The sequence below is a fragment of the Epinephelus moara genome, chromosome 19 (genome assembly GCF_006386435.1).
Source record: "Epinephelus moara isolate mb chromosome 19, YSFRI_EMoa_1.0, whole genome shotgun sequence".
Taxonomy (NCBI): Eukaryota; Metazoa; Chordata; class Actinopteri; order Perciformes; family Serranidae; genus Epinephelus; species Epinephelus moara.
Window position 1 is genome coordinate 33,455,467 of NC_065524.1, and position 12,787 is coordinate 33,468,253.

The 12,787-nt window shown below is 39.7% G+C and overlaps 2 protein-coding genes across 3 annotated transcripts in view; both read right to left on the reverse strand.

Moving 5' to 3' along the window:
* The window catches only part of LOC126406551 (cytochrome P450 3A56-like), a 7,536-nt gene extending 3,559 nt beyond the window's left edge, over positions 1–3,977 (reverse strand). Inside the window, exons 1-5 of the mRNA XM_050070908.1 lie at positions 3,830–3,977; positions 3,612–3,705; positions 1,459–1,511; positions 766–865; positions 352–465 (exon numbers count right to left, since the gene is read on the reverse strand). Of these exons, the coding sequence (XP_049926865.1) occupies positions 352–465; positions 766–865; positions 1,459–1,511; positions 3,612–3,705; positions 3,830–3,900 (432 nt within the window). The 5' untranslated portion in view covers positions 3,901–3,977. The remainder of the gene's footprint in view (positions 1–351; positions 466–765; positions 866–1,458; positions 1,512–3,611; positions 3,706–3,829) is intronic.
* LOC126406549 (cytochrome P450 3A40-like) overlaps positions 1–12,787 on the reverse strand; it is a 28,320-nt gene extending 15,533 nt beyond the window's left edge. Inside the window, exons 1-13 of one of the 2 annotated variants that reach the window (XM_050070906.1) lie at positions 12,635–12,787; positions 12,414–12,507; positions 12,190–12,242; positions 11,444–11,543; positions 10,342–10,455; positions 10,057–10,142; positions 9,156–9,298; positions 8,920–9,044; positions 8,688–8,772; positions 8,400–8,560; positions 8,062–8,288; positions 7,428–7,590; positions 6,145–7,342 (exon numbers count right to left, since the gene is read on the reverse strand). In XM_050070906.1, coding sequence (XP_049926863.1) covers positions 7,268–7,342; positions 7,428–7,590; positions 8,062–8,288; positions 8,400–8,560; positions 8,688–8,772; positions 8,920–9,044; positions 9,156–9,298; positions 10,057–10,142; positions 10,342–10,455; positions 11,444–11,543; positions 12,190–12,242; positions 12,414–12,507; positions 12,635–12,705 — 1,497 coding nt within the window. In that variant the 5' untranslated portion in view covers positions 12,706–12,787 and the 3' untranslated portion in view covers positions 6,145–7,267. Of the gene's footprint in view, positions 1–6,144; positions 7,343–7,427; positions 7,591–8,061; positions 8,289–8,399; positions 8,561–8,687; positions 8,773–8,919; positions 9,045–9,155; positions 9,299–10,056; positions 10,143–10,341; positions 10,456–11,443; positions 11,544–12,189; positions 12,243–12,413; positions 12,508–12,634 lie in introns of those variants that run through there. The other variant, XM_050070907.1, reaches the window with a different exon arrangement.

Here is a 12,787-nt window from a genome sequence, read left to right on the forward strand (position 1 = left end):
CATCTGCTTCAAGGTTGGACGTGTTGTTGCTTCAGAGATGGTCTTCTGCAGACCTTGGTTGTAACCAGTGGTTATTTGACTTCCTGTTGCCTTTCTATCATCTTGAAGCAGTCTGGCCATTCTCCTCTGACCTCTGGCATCAACAAGGTATTTTCACCCAGAGAACTGCTGCTCACTGGATATTTTCTCTTTTTTGGACCATCCTTAACGAGCTGTTGAACAGGTGTACCTAATAAAGTGGCTGGTGAGTGTATGTAGACATGCACTGCAGACACAGATAAATGTTTTTGTTCCGCTGCACTAGGTCAAAGGAAGCAGACTGCAGAAGTGGTTAGTTAGCTTAAAACCGACCTGTTTCAGTCGTCCACTGGTGAAGCACGGTGATAAAGTGCTCCGTATTCTTTTCCATCTTTCATCCTTCACGGCTGTTATGCCATCGGCCAAAGGTCCACCCACAATATTTTCCTGTGGACACGAGAACAGTTACACTGAATGTTTAAAATTGTGTACAGAAGACTTTTGCAGTTTGCTTCCTACATTATTTTCTATCGGTCTGTGTCATTTGCCATACCATAAGTATCTTTCCACTTTTGTTATTCTTACATTATTGGAGGAAAACGTTTTGTTACATGCTGCTCCTACCCTGCAGAATGCTACATGGGACATCCCAGAGTTGTGTAATTTGATTTATAGCAAACACAGTGACATAAATTTATAGAAAGCTGGCTGCAAATGTTATTGTGTCATTGAAGATGGGTCTCTCACCCTGCGGTTGGTAAATGCAGAGTAGCACTCCTTCACCATCACAGTTTTAATCATCTCAGGGTCTGACACCATCAAAACTGGTGATCGTGCATCAAACAACCTGCACAAAAACAACATCGCAGCATAAAGTGTGAGCTTAAAGACAGAATTAAGTTATGTCGATCAAAGTTTTGGCCCATCCTACAAAGAGAGTAATATCTTTATCTTTTTGTAGCAAGGTATCCTTTCAAAATAAACACCAGGCTATTCACAGCTGACAAACTTAAATGATCTACTGATATGTGCTTGCTGTAAAATGCCATAAAAAACAGTCATGATTCCAAAAGATAATTTCTTCATTTTTATACCCTACTTGTCAAGGTAATATTTCAATAAAATGTGATATAACTGATTTTTATCTCACAAAAGGTCCAAAAATGACAAATGACATTTACAAAAAAATAAGATAACTCTTCAGGAGCAGAAAAACAAGAAATAACTTTGAGACTGTTTTCAAAAATCTAGTCTTGAAATACTTCAAGCTACGGTATACATTTGGAAAAAAGTAAAATAAATGAATAGGTACAAGCTATTGTTGCATTTTTTTCATCCCATTAATCATCTCATGGCCCCTCTGAGTAAAGGATCCTAGTACGTCTTCCAACACTGATGTCATCTGTGGTGGTTGTGTGTAAGATGAAACAACAGACTCACCCCCAGACGTCCCCATACTTGGCTTGGCACTCACGGTCAAAAGACAGAAATCCCTACAAGAAAATGGTGTTGAAGTGTTAAAGGTTAAAGGGACCACAGAGCTTCCAACAGGTACTGACATTGGAGGTCTAGTGTGTTAGATTTAGTGGCACCTAGCGGTCAATTTGCAGAACTAAAACTTCCCCCGTGTGCCAAGCGTGTAGGAGAACTACGATGGCTGACGCAAATACATGAAACCACAAATGGTCCTATCTAGAGCCAGTGTTTGGTTTGTTCGATGTGGGCTACTGTAGAAACAAAATGGCGGACTGCATGGATGAGACCCTCTCTGTATGTAGATATAAACCCTTGTTCAAAGGTAACAAAAACACAACCATTTTTATTTTTAGGTGATTATAAAGTAATGAAAACACAGTTATGAATATTCTATACCATTTCTGCAAATATAGCGTGCTCCCTCCTAAATCCTACACCTTGAATCTTTAAATGATGAGTCATATAACGAGGGCCACAGGGCAGCTGGGGGACAACATTTTCAAAAGTGGGGCCCCTCATGTGCAAATATAATCAAATTAATCACATTTCCACATGTGTTTTGCATCTACTTGTATTTGTATCGACTGTTACATCCTTGTTTTCCTATTTTGAAAAGCAGAAGTAGTCACGTGTATCCTGAGCCAAAAATACCCTCCAATGAATGATTAGAGAAAAGTGAAATCAAACATTGATTGAGGAAATTACTGCAAGGTTATTAACTCTTAAGATCAAATCAGGAGTGAACAAATATGTATATGTTTTTATTAAATCAATCTTGAGGCTACTTTGTTTAAATATCAGTCAAATTGTGTGCAGAACTGAAATAGTGTAAAGAGTACATGTCATACAAGTCATACAAGTCTCAGTTTTCCAGTCATACCCAATTTCAAGACTGTTTAGGAACCCCAGGTTGCACCATTTATAAGAAATAGCACCATGGTGGTGCAGTGGTTAGCACTGTTGCTTCACAGTGAGAGGGTTCCTGGTTCAAACCCAGGGTGAACCCCTCAGTGGGGACTTTGCATGTTCTCCACTCCCCTGATTTTTTCAGCGTGGGCTTTTTCTGGGTACCCTGGCTTCTTCTCACAATCCAAAGGTTAATTGAATTGGTGACTCTAAATTGCCCTTAGGTGTGAATGTGAGTGTGAATGGTTGTCTGTCTCTATGTGCCAGCCCTGTGATAGTCTGGCGACCTGTCCAGGGTGTACCCCACCACTCACCCAATGTCAGCTGGGATAGGCTCCAGCCCCCCACGACCCTCAAGAGGATAAACGGTTACAAAAATGGATGTATAACAATATTTTTTTTTCCCTCGCCAAAATGTAGTGGAACTTGGGAGCATTATTTGCTCCCCTCTCTGACAAGATAGCATAACAAGGTTGGTACCAATGGATGCCTGAGGTCCTCTACCTTGATATGATACCAGTGTCTTCACTGTGGCTTTAAAACTGAGCCGATACAGCAGGTTTTATTTGCTAAAAATGACTGTGCCTCACTTCTCACCTTCAGCTCTGCCTGTCATAACTGCTGCTTCTTCACTTTTTTTTGTGCCAGATATTTGGCTATCGCCTCTCTGCTCATGTCATTGTCTTGCTCTCTCTGTACTGTGGCTTTTCATTCAGGAGCTTCTGATTTTTGGTGAGGCATTCTGACTTATCTCATCAGGCTGCAGTTCACCTCACACGTTTACATAAGCAGCACTTGTGATTTCATTCATGTATCATGTAAACACATATTGTCAGTGATTTAAGTCAGGAAGTAAATTGTTGTACTTGATCCCATTTAAGGGTCGACCCATAGACCTTTTCATTAGCCCTCATCTGTTGGGGTGGGCTTCAAAACTTCATTCCACTCCTTATTTTTTGTTAGAAAATTCCTTAATTGTAAATATCTAAAGAAGTCTGTTTTAGGAAGCATATAGTCCTCCCTTAACTGTTCAAATGACTCAAGGCTGCTGTCATTAGAGTTGATGTAAATGAGTGAGTCCATGTTCTGCCCACTTTCTAAACCCTGCATCTACTGTATATGGGAGGGTGTAAAATCCTTTATACATCCAATGTTGGTTAGCGCTGATATTGCTCTGGGCAATCCAAATAACAGTTTTGCGTGTACCTTACCCTTTTGAAGTTTAGACTTGTTCCAATAAAAGGCAGAGGTCTTGGTCCGGGTATTCCCAGTTTTTTGAAATACCTATATGGCCAAATTCCATACCTATAATCAAAACAAACACAAAAAAAAGTAACATTACATATTGCAAGAGATTAACGAGCAATCATAACAAAAATTACAGAACTGACAACCTGGTATTACTTTGACAGTTACAGAAACTACTCACAGAAACAGCAGGGAAATAAAGAGAGCCAGCAAAGTCCAGGTGGTCGCTGAAAACAAGGCAAAGACAAACATCTTGGCTTTGCCCAGAGCTGGATATGCACTACATAGATAATGTGGAAATGTGTTGAGGAACAGGTGACTTTAACTGCACAGCAGTGGGAGGAGCCCACAGAGTGGAGCTCCAGGAGGACATTTATGGTGTTTTGTTACACAGAATTGACCAGTGGCTGCTGGTTATTATGATCTACTTGGGTGGAGCTACAGGTTGTGTTTCTATTGGAGTTGTCCAGCTGGTGCCTTTGACCATTAACACTCTGCCTGCTCCAGCTCGGCTAGTTAATCTGATTTCTCTCAAAGCAGAAGAAACAAAACATCTTTGTACTTGAAAAAGTCTATTGTAATGGAAAACCATTGAAATAAACAGGGATTTTGCATATAAAAAAAAAAATTATTCTTAAAAAATAAAGAAAGGCAGCTATTTTAGTATGTGCAACCTGCTGCTGGATCAACATCCCACATGGCATTCCTGGACCAACATTGCAATCAACCAATCACAGCCCTCTGACATCATCAGTGTGCTGCTCCTGTGCTTCTTTCAAAATTGTTTGTTGTGCTTCTTCAGAGCTAGTTTTCCAAAATGAAGTTTGTAAAACTGAACAAAATCCCCAGTAACATTAAACAAAAACCTTATCGGCTACTGCAGGGGTAGAGCATTAGCTTGCCATGTAGGCTGGCTATACTACCAAATAAGCTTACCAACAGTCTAGAATATTAGCGAGCTAGCTTGTTAACTAGGAAGACTATACTAACGAGTAAGCTTGCCAATAGACTGGAATATTAGCGCGTAAACTAATGAGTCAACTTGCCAATAGGCTAGAAAATTGGCGAGTTAGCTTGCTAACTTGGAAGGCTATGCTAATGGATTAAGCTTGCCAGTAGGCTGGAAAATAAGCGAGTTAGATTACTAACCAGGAAAACTATACTAATGGAATAAGCCTGCCAATATGCAGGAATATTAGCGAGTAAACTTGCCAATAGGCTAGAATATTGTAGAGTTAGCTTGCTAACTTGGAAGGCTATGTTAATGAAAATGCCTGCCAGTAGGCTGGAAAATAAGCAAATTCGATTGCTAACTAGGAAGGCTATGCTAATGGAATAAGCCTGCCAATAGGCTAGAATATTAGGGACTTAGCTTGAAAACTAAGAAGGCTATGCTAACGAATAAGCTTGCCAATAGGGTAGAATTTTAGTGAGTTAGCTTTCCAACTAAGAAGGCTATGCCAATGGAATAAGCTTGCCAATAGGCTGGTATATTAGCATGTTAGCTTGCTAACTAAGAAGGCTATGCTAATGAATAAGCTTGCCAATAGGCTGGAATATTAGCGAGTTAGCTTGCTAACTAGGAAGACTATACCAATAAGTGAGCTTATAGAATAGACTAGAATATTGTTAAGTAACGAAGAGTATTATCATTTTTCAGTTGCAAATACCTGCTATTAACACATTTCCCCTCCTTTTTTACAGCCTATCACAAACTTTTTTGCAAGATTGCAGTGTTTGTGTTGATCCAGGACCACACTGTCAAATAAAAATAATTTTAAAAAGGCAATTAAAAAGGAAGGGAAAATGTATCAAAATGTGTAACATTATCCTTACTCTTAAAGTTAGTGAACAATATTTTGGCCTACTGGCAAGCTTACACATTAGCATAGCTTATGTGGTTAGCAAGCTAACTCGCTAATATTCTAGATTGTTGGTAAGCTTACTTGGTAGTGTAGCCAACCTACTGAGCAAGCTAACTGGCTAACTCTGCAGTAGCTTAGATGGTTTTTGTTTCATGTTACTGAGGATTTCATTCAGTTTCACGAACTTCATTTTGGAAAACTAAACTAGAAGCACAGGTAAAATGGACTCAGCATTTTGCTCATTTACAGTAATGCCCTGAATTATCATTCAATGGGCTATAAGGATACAAATATATAATTGCAATAAAGTAATGCAAAAACTCCATAAAAACAAGTAAGTAGCAGCAATGTCTATCAAGAATTATAAACAGCAATAAAAAACAGTTAAAAGACAAAAAAGTTAAATAATTAAATTGAGTCTGCCATAAAGGACGGATACATAACAGCAACAACAGTAAAAACAGTAATATGCAGAAAATCATGTCTGTGTAATGAGAGATGGATTTGATTTTGATCGAGAAGTGAGGTAGAGGGGTAGCTTTCCAAGTAATGCCTTGTACAAAATATTAACTTGGCCTGCCCTGGACACCAGTGTCACACATCACTACAAAGATCACAATCACAACAAATATTGGTATTTGTGTAAAATACTGTTTATTGGCAGCAAGAAAGCGATTGCAAAGAACTGGTACCAATCTGACACTTCAGGCCTTAAACAATGGATGGACATAATCAAGGAGATCTTTATAATGGAAAAGATGACTTTTTCTCTAAGGTCTGGAGGAGCAATATTCCTCAGAAATGGACTGTCTTTATTTCAGAAGACATGGACGCAGCTTCACCGTTAAAGTCTGGCCAATAAAAGGACATTTAACAGGTTGACTCATGAATACTTATCTGGTGTGCCCCCGCACAGTATTCTCTATGGTGTTTATGTTTTGTCTTAAACATCTAAAAATACTTAAGAGATTTAAAAAAATGAAGAGGGGCAAAGTTAATGCAAAATGAGATCACACAAAATGGGTGCTTGGAGTTTACTGGATATTCTTTAATCTGCCACTTACAAAAATGTCTCTTGTTTCAGTTGTAAATGAGTCTTGTAGGAAATACAATAGGTGAGTACTTAACACCATCATGTAAATTCACCATAAAAAGATAAGAAAATGTTCTTTACATTATGATACAAGGCAGCACAGTGGTGGTGGCACAGTGATGAAGTGGACAGCATTGTTGCCTCACAGCTAGAAGATTCCTGGCTCGAACCCAGGGAGGAGGAGCCTCTCTGTTCAGAGCCTGCACGCGCCCCCCAATGTCAGCGTGGGTTTTCTCCAGGTACTCCAGCTTCCTCCCACAGTCCAAAGACATGCAGGTTAATTAGTGACTCTAAATTGGCCATAGGTGTGAATGTGAGTGTCAATGGTTGTCTGTCTCTATGTGTCAGCCCTGTGATAGTCTGGGGACCTGTCCAGGGTGAACCCCGCCTCTCACCCATTGTCGGCTGGGATAGGCTCCAGCCACTGCGCGACCGCCAACAGGATAAGCAGTGATGGAAAATTAATGAATGAATTTGATTCATCAAGAACAATCAGATGTTCAAGGTGTGTTGAACTAAGTGCTGAGTATGAGTTTCATAGTATAAACACAAAATGTACAAACTTTAAATGCCATCCTGTCAGCAGTTACCACACTTTAAAAAAACAACGGAATTTGTAGGAATTCAAAAGCAAGGTATATTTGGAGATGCTCCCTTTGGACTACTGTTGTCTGCGAACAAACTGGAGTTTTATTGGCGTGTTCGGCTGGAACTTCCAGTCAAACTCCAGCGGGATCTAAAGGAAGAAACAGATGTAAAATCAGATACATGACAGCAGAAGAGTGTGACAGTGTGAGTGTGTGTGGAGTGCTATTTCTTACCACGGTGTCTTTGCATGTTTCCACAGTGTAACTCTGCAGGAGACGAATGAGAACCATCTTCAAGGTGAGAACAGCGTAGCGCATCCCAATGCAGTTACGAGGGCCGAGCCCAAACGGCATGTAGGCGTACAGGTTCACATCCTCCCCACTGTCTTTACTGAACCTACACATACAGATGGGCACACAGATACAAATCATTAAAGCTGGAGTAGCAATAAAAGGTCTGCTCTCTCTCTGCTTATCAGACCACAAATGAGACAAAAATTAGGTAGCTAAGCCATCCCACGGGCCCTCCGCCTTCACTCCTTGCCACCATAGACTGCTTTCCTGAAGTAGAGTGGGCAGCAGCTAGGGAGATGGACCTTCAGTTGGCAGTTGCATGTGCACCTGCATGCACGTGCAGCTGCCAATTAAATGCCCTCTCTCTGAAATGACCTGTGATTGGTCAAAGTCTCCCATCATGGACTAGATTTTCTTAAGCTGTAAAAACAGCGCCAAGAGGAGGTGCAGATATCTAGTTTTCTCTCAGTCCACTTTAAGTTGATTATAGGATTTTTGCACAATGAAACCAAAATAAATCTACCTCCTGCAGCTTAAATGTAAAGAATGAGAGCTTAGTGCAGTGTACATTTACCTCTCTGGCCTGAAAAGCTCAGGTGAGCTCCAAAAGCGTGGGTCCATGTGTAACATGTGCACAGGAATCCCAACCAGGGTTCCTTCAGGGATGGTGAGGCCGTGTACCTGGACAGTTTTCTTGCACATCCTATCAAGGCGAGGTGCAATGGGAAGCAAACGCTGTGACTCACAAATAACCTGGTCCAGGTACTCGAGACCGACCACGTCGTCGTATGAAACGGGAGCCTAAAGGGAAGAAATAAAGGGGGAATCAAATACAAAGTTTAACAGATGAGGGTTAGAATGAAACATGATGTCAGCTCTCGAAAAGGTTATCACAAATAGCAGTTACTGTACATCTTTCGGTATGTTGGCATCAATTTCTTCGTGCAACTTCTGCAATGCGTCAGGGTTGATGGCCAGATTGTAAAGGATGTTAGTGAGAGTGGTGCTGGTGGTGTCATAGCCACCAAAGATAAACATGAGGGCTTGGGCGAGGATCTCACGCTCAGTCAAACCTGCAATAAAATCAAATTAAAAGTTCAACTAGAAAAAAAACTTTATTTGTTGGTTAGAGGGTATTATTGTTGATGATCATTCGCTTAATAAAAGGCAGGTTAAAAGACCACTGTGGAGCAAACACACCTTTGCTTGGCTGGTTGTGTTCGCTCTTTATGTCCGTTTCTGGTATCTCGTTCTGAACCATCACCTGCAGGAAGTCAGCTCGCACCTAGATCAACACAGAGAACATTCAACACACATTGGAGAGCGGTATGGATCTTCTCATTTAACTTTTGACAAAAAAGTAAATGAGCCCAAAATGTCAAGCTGTTCCTTTAATTTTCTGCAACTTTTTTCACTAGGAAGGCATGTTTACAGATTCTTCTCCTCGGTGCTCATCTTTAAATTTCTTGATGACGTCGTAGAGGTAATCCACACTGGATCTGGGCATGATGTCAATATCCAGCAGCTTCATCAGACGGGCACCAAATGGAAAGATCACTGAAAGGAGACCAAAGGGCTGTTTACTAAAATTAGTATGCTAGGGATAATAAAAAAACCTGACACAATTAAATGATCTTCGCTATAACAGAAGAACAAAGAAGTACGTACTTATTGCAAAGAAAAGCCAAAATCTTAAGTTAATAACATTCTTGATGTGAACATTGAAGGGGTCATCTGGATCGTTGATGGAGTTTGCCTCAACACTGAAAGATGCGCTGGTCACAACATCTAAACTGTAAGGCGCCACCAGTCTAGAAAAAAGATGGGTGGTTTTCCATTAGAAACTAACATAGATAAAGTGCTACCATTTTTTTTATTTGTTCAGATCCCCCGTCCATTACAACGGATATAACTTTTCTTTTGTAGAATGTTATCACTGTAATGTGCCTCCAGACTTATGTGATGGGGCGTCTATAAACCACAGTGTACCACATCATCTAAAGTGGACTGCAGTAGAGCCACGCTCCCTTTGTTAACAAGCATAGCTGACTGTGAGGCAAGGAAAATAGCAAGGCATGTTTTAACCCATTAATCCTATTTTTCAGTACTTAATTTGTGTTTAAAATGTGTTTAAACCAAACATGAGATGTTCTATTACTTATACATGTCAAAGAATCATATGAAATATTTATAGCTTTTACTTTTTTCTCAGAAATATCCCTCCTTTGAAATGGACAGATGATCTGAGTGTCACCAAAAAGTGGAAAGGGAGAATACTGTTTAAACAAGGAAACACTGTTCTAATTTGATTTTCTAATTATACCATCATCGTATAATGCATCTTATTGATTATTTCCACAGAATATTAATCTCAGGGGGGGTTTCAACATACTGTTTTATGGAGATACTTCAGAAATTAATTTTGAATCGTGATGATGATCAAAATGCAAAATATACATGCATTGTGATTTAAAGCATCACTTTATGTATTTTTGTGTGTGTGTGTGTTTGGAACATGATTGGGTTCTGAATGGGCGATATGCTGGTGTATAACAGATTAACAACATACTGTTTGACACTGAGGGGTTCATCCAAATTTGTTCGCCCAAGTTTTTCAACCAATCGGTCTGCATAGCGAGCAACGATGGGAAAAACCTTCAATAAAGGAGAATTGTTAAATATTGATTATGTACTATGCATATTTATTTCTATCATCAGTGGCAACAGAGGGTCTACATAGACCGACCATAGACACATATGTAGACATACACAGATAGAAGACACATAAGTTTGTATCGCTGCACTAGGTCAAAGGAAGCAGATTGCAGAAGTGGTTCGTGAGCTTGTAACTGACCTGTTTCAATCGTCCACTGGTGAAGCATGGTGACAAAGTGCTACGTAATCTTTTCCATCTTTCATCTTTAACGGCTGAAACTGAATCAGCCAAAGGTCCTGCTTCAATAGTGTCCTGTGGACATGAGTACACTGAGTGTTAAAGTTTTGTCAGTTCTCAGACCGAACAACAAATTTCATCTGCTACCATATTAGTCAATGAACGTTCAGTCATCTGGCATGACATAAGTATCTATCCATTTTTGTGTTGTAATATATCACACCTTCCCTGCAGAGTGCTGCAAGGAAATTTGATAAATAGTAAACACAAAGACATAAATTACTAGAAACTAGACAACATGTCAACCTGTCTTTGTCAAAATTTGGTTGGTGCCAATTTTCATCTTTATGCCGATGACACAGTGATACATTGTGCTTGCTCATCCATCACAGACGCTGTGGCCAAATTGCAGGCTGACTCTAATGTGACTCAGATTCAGCTTTCACAACCAAAGCTGATTTTGAATGCTGATTAAACTAAGGTTATGCATTTCTCAAATGCCAGGAAGAAGCCTGTGAACACACATGTGAAGAAGTTAGAGGTTGCAACTTGTTACAGATATTTTGGTATTTGGCTTGTTGACTCCCTGCCTTTAAAACCTCAGGTTGATAATCATCTTTCGAAGGCTCAGTTGTTCATTTATTATGCCATACTGGGAAATATCTCTTTGTACATTTGTACTTTGATTGAACAGAGGTCTGACTGTAGCTGCAGTCTGAGATCTCAAGACTTAGTTTTGTTGTCTGTTCCTTCAAAAAGATTTGAAACTACGTGAACTGGTCTCTCTGCCTGATTTTAAAGCTTGCATAAGTACAAGGACAAATGAATCAGGTGGTTCTTGTCATTGTGCACAGGTGCTCTAATATTTCTACATGTTACTGTATATCTTTTAATTTTTTTATTGTGTTGTTGTTTGTCTGTAACTTTCTGTATGCAGCTGTCTTGGCCAGGTTGCCTTTGTAAAACAGATTGTTGATCTCAACGGGACTGACCTGTTTTAATATGGGTTAAATAAAGTAACTTTTTAAAAATGTTACGATGTCATTGAAGATGAGTCTCTCACCCTGCGGTTGGTAAACACAGAGTAGCACTCCTTGACCATCACAGTTTTAATAATCTCCGGGTCCGCCACCATTAAAAGCGGCAATCGTCCATCAAACAACCTGCACAAAAACAACACGGTAGTATAAAGTATGAGCTTGTGAATAAATATGAAGCATCCACGTGAGCTTTAAGACAGAATTTAACATATTTTGATCAGCCCATTCCTACAGGGAAAGAAATATCTTATAAATATCTATCTTATATGTACATGCTCTAAAATGCCATAAAAATAGTCATTTCAAAAGGTCAGTTTTCATTTTTATATCCCACTTGTCAAGGTAATATTTTACTACAATCTGATATAACTGATTTTTATGTTACAAAAGGTCCTAAAGTGATTATTTATGAAAAATAAAGATGCATTTTAAGGAAGAGATAAACAACAAATAAGATCTAGTCCATTTTAAGGATCTAGTCTTGCAATACTTCAGGCTACAGTATACAGTCTGTCATCCAGGGTTTAAGAAAAGCTAACAGAAAAAAGCAACACACACACACACACACACACACACACACACACACACACACAAATTTGCATGGCAGAATTTTCCTCTGTCCTGTCCCATCATCTCTTTACCCCTCTAAATTATGTGGAGGGGGCCCCGCTCCTATTGTGTGTTTTACTTCAGTAAAGGATCGGCCTACTTCCTCCACCACTGATGTTATTTGTAGTAGTTTGCTTTGAAAAATGAAGCAACATCTCACCCCCACACGTCCCCATACTTGGCTTGGCATTCATGGTCAAAACGAAGAAATCCCTGTGGGGAATTGTTTAAATGTTAAAAGATAACAGATAAGTCACGCAGTGAGTGCCCAAAGGTTTCACATACGGACAGTATAAACGCCCTCTTTGCTCACTCTCAGTCCTCACATCAATCAATTCCTTACGTAACAGTATGTAGGGTCTGTTTGTTCATGTGTGTTACTACCTTTTTGACGTTTAGCAGTGTTCCTATGAAAGGAAGGGGTGTTGGCCCAGATATTCCCAGCTTTTTGAAAAACCTATATGGCCAAATGCCATACCTAAAATGTAAAAAATAAAGAGTGATATTAAATATTGCAACAGCTTAGTAAACAATCGTTATGGCAGGGCAGAATATGAGCCTCAGAATTAACAAAACAATGGTGAAAACTGTGTTAAACTACTCACAGTAACAGCAGGGTGAAAACCAGAGCAAGCAAAGTCCAGGTGGTTGCTGAAAACAAGGCAGAGAAAAACATGTTGACTTTGTCTCGGAGGAGAGCTGGATACAGACTTAGTGAAAACGGAGGAAATGATCTGGGAAGCAAGTGACCTTATGTT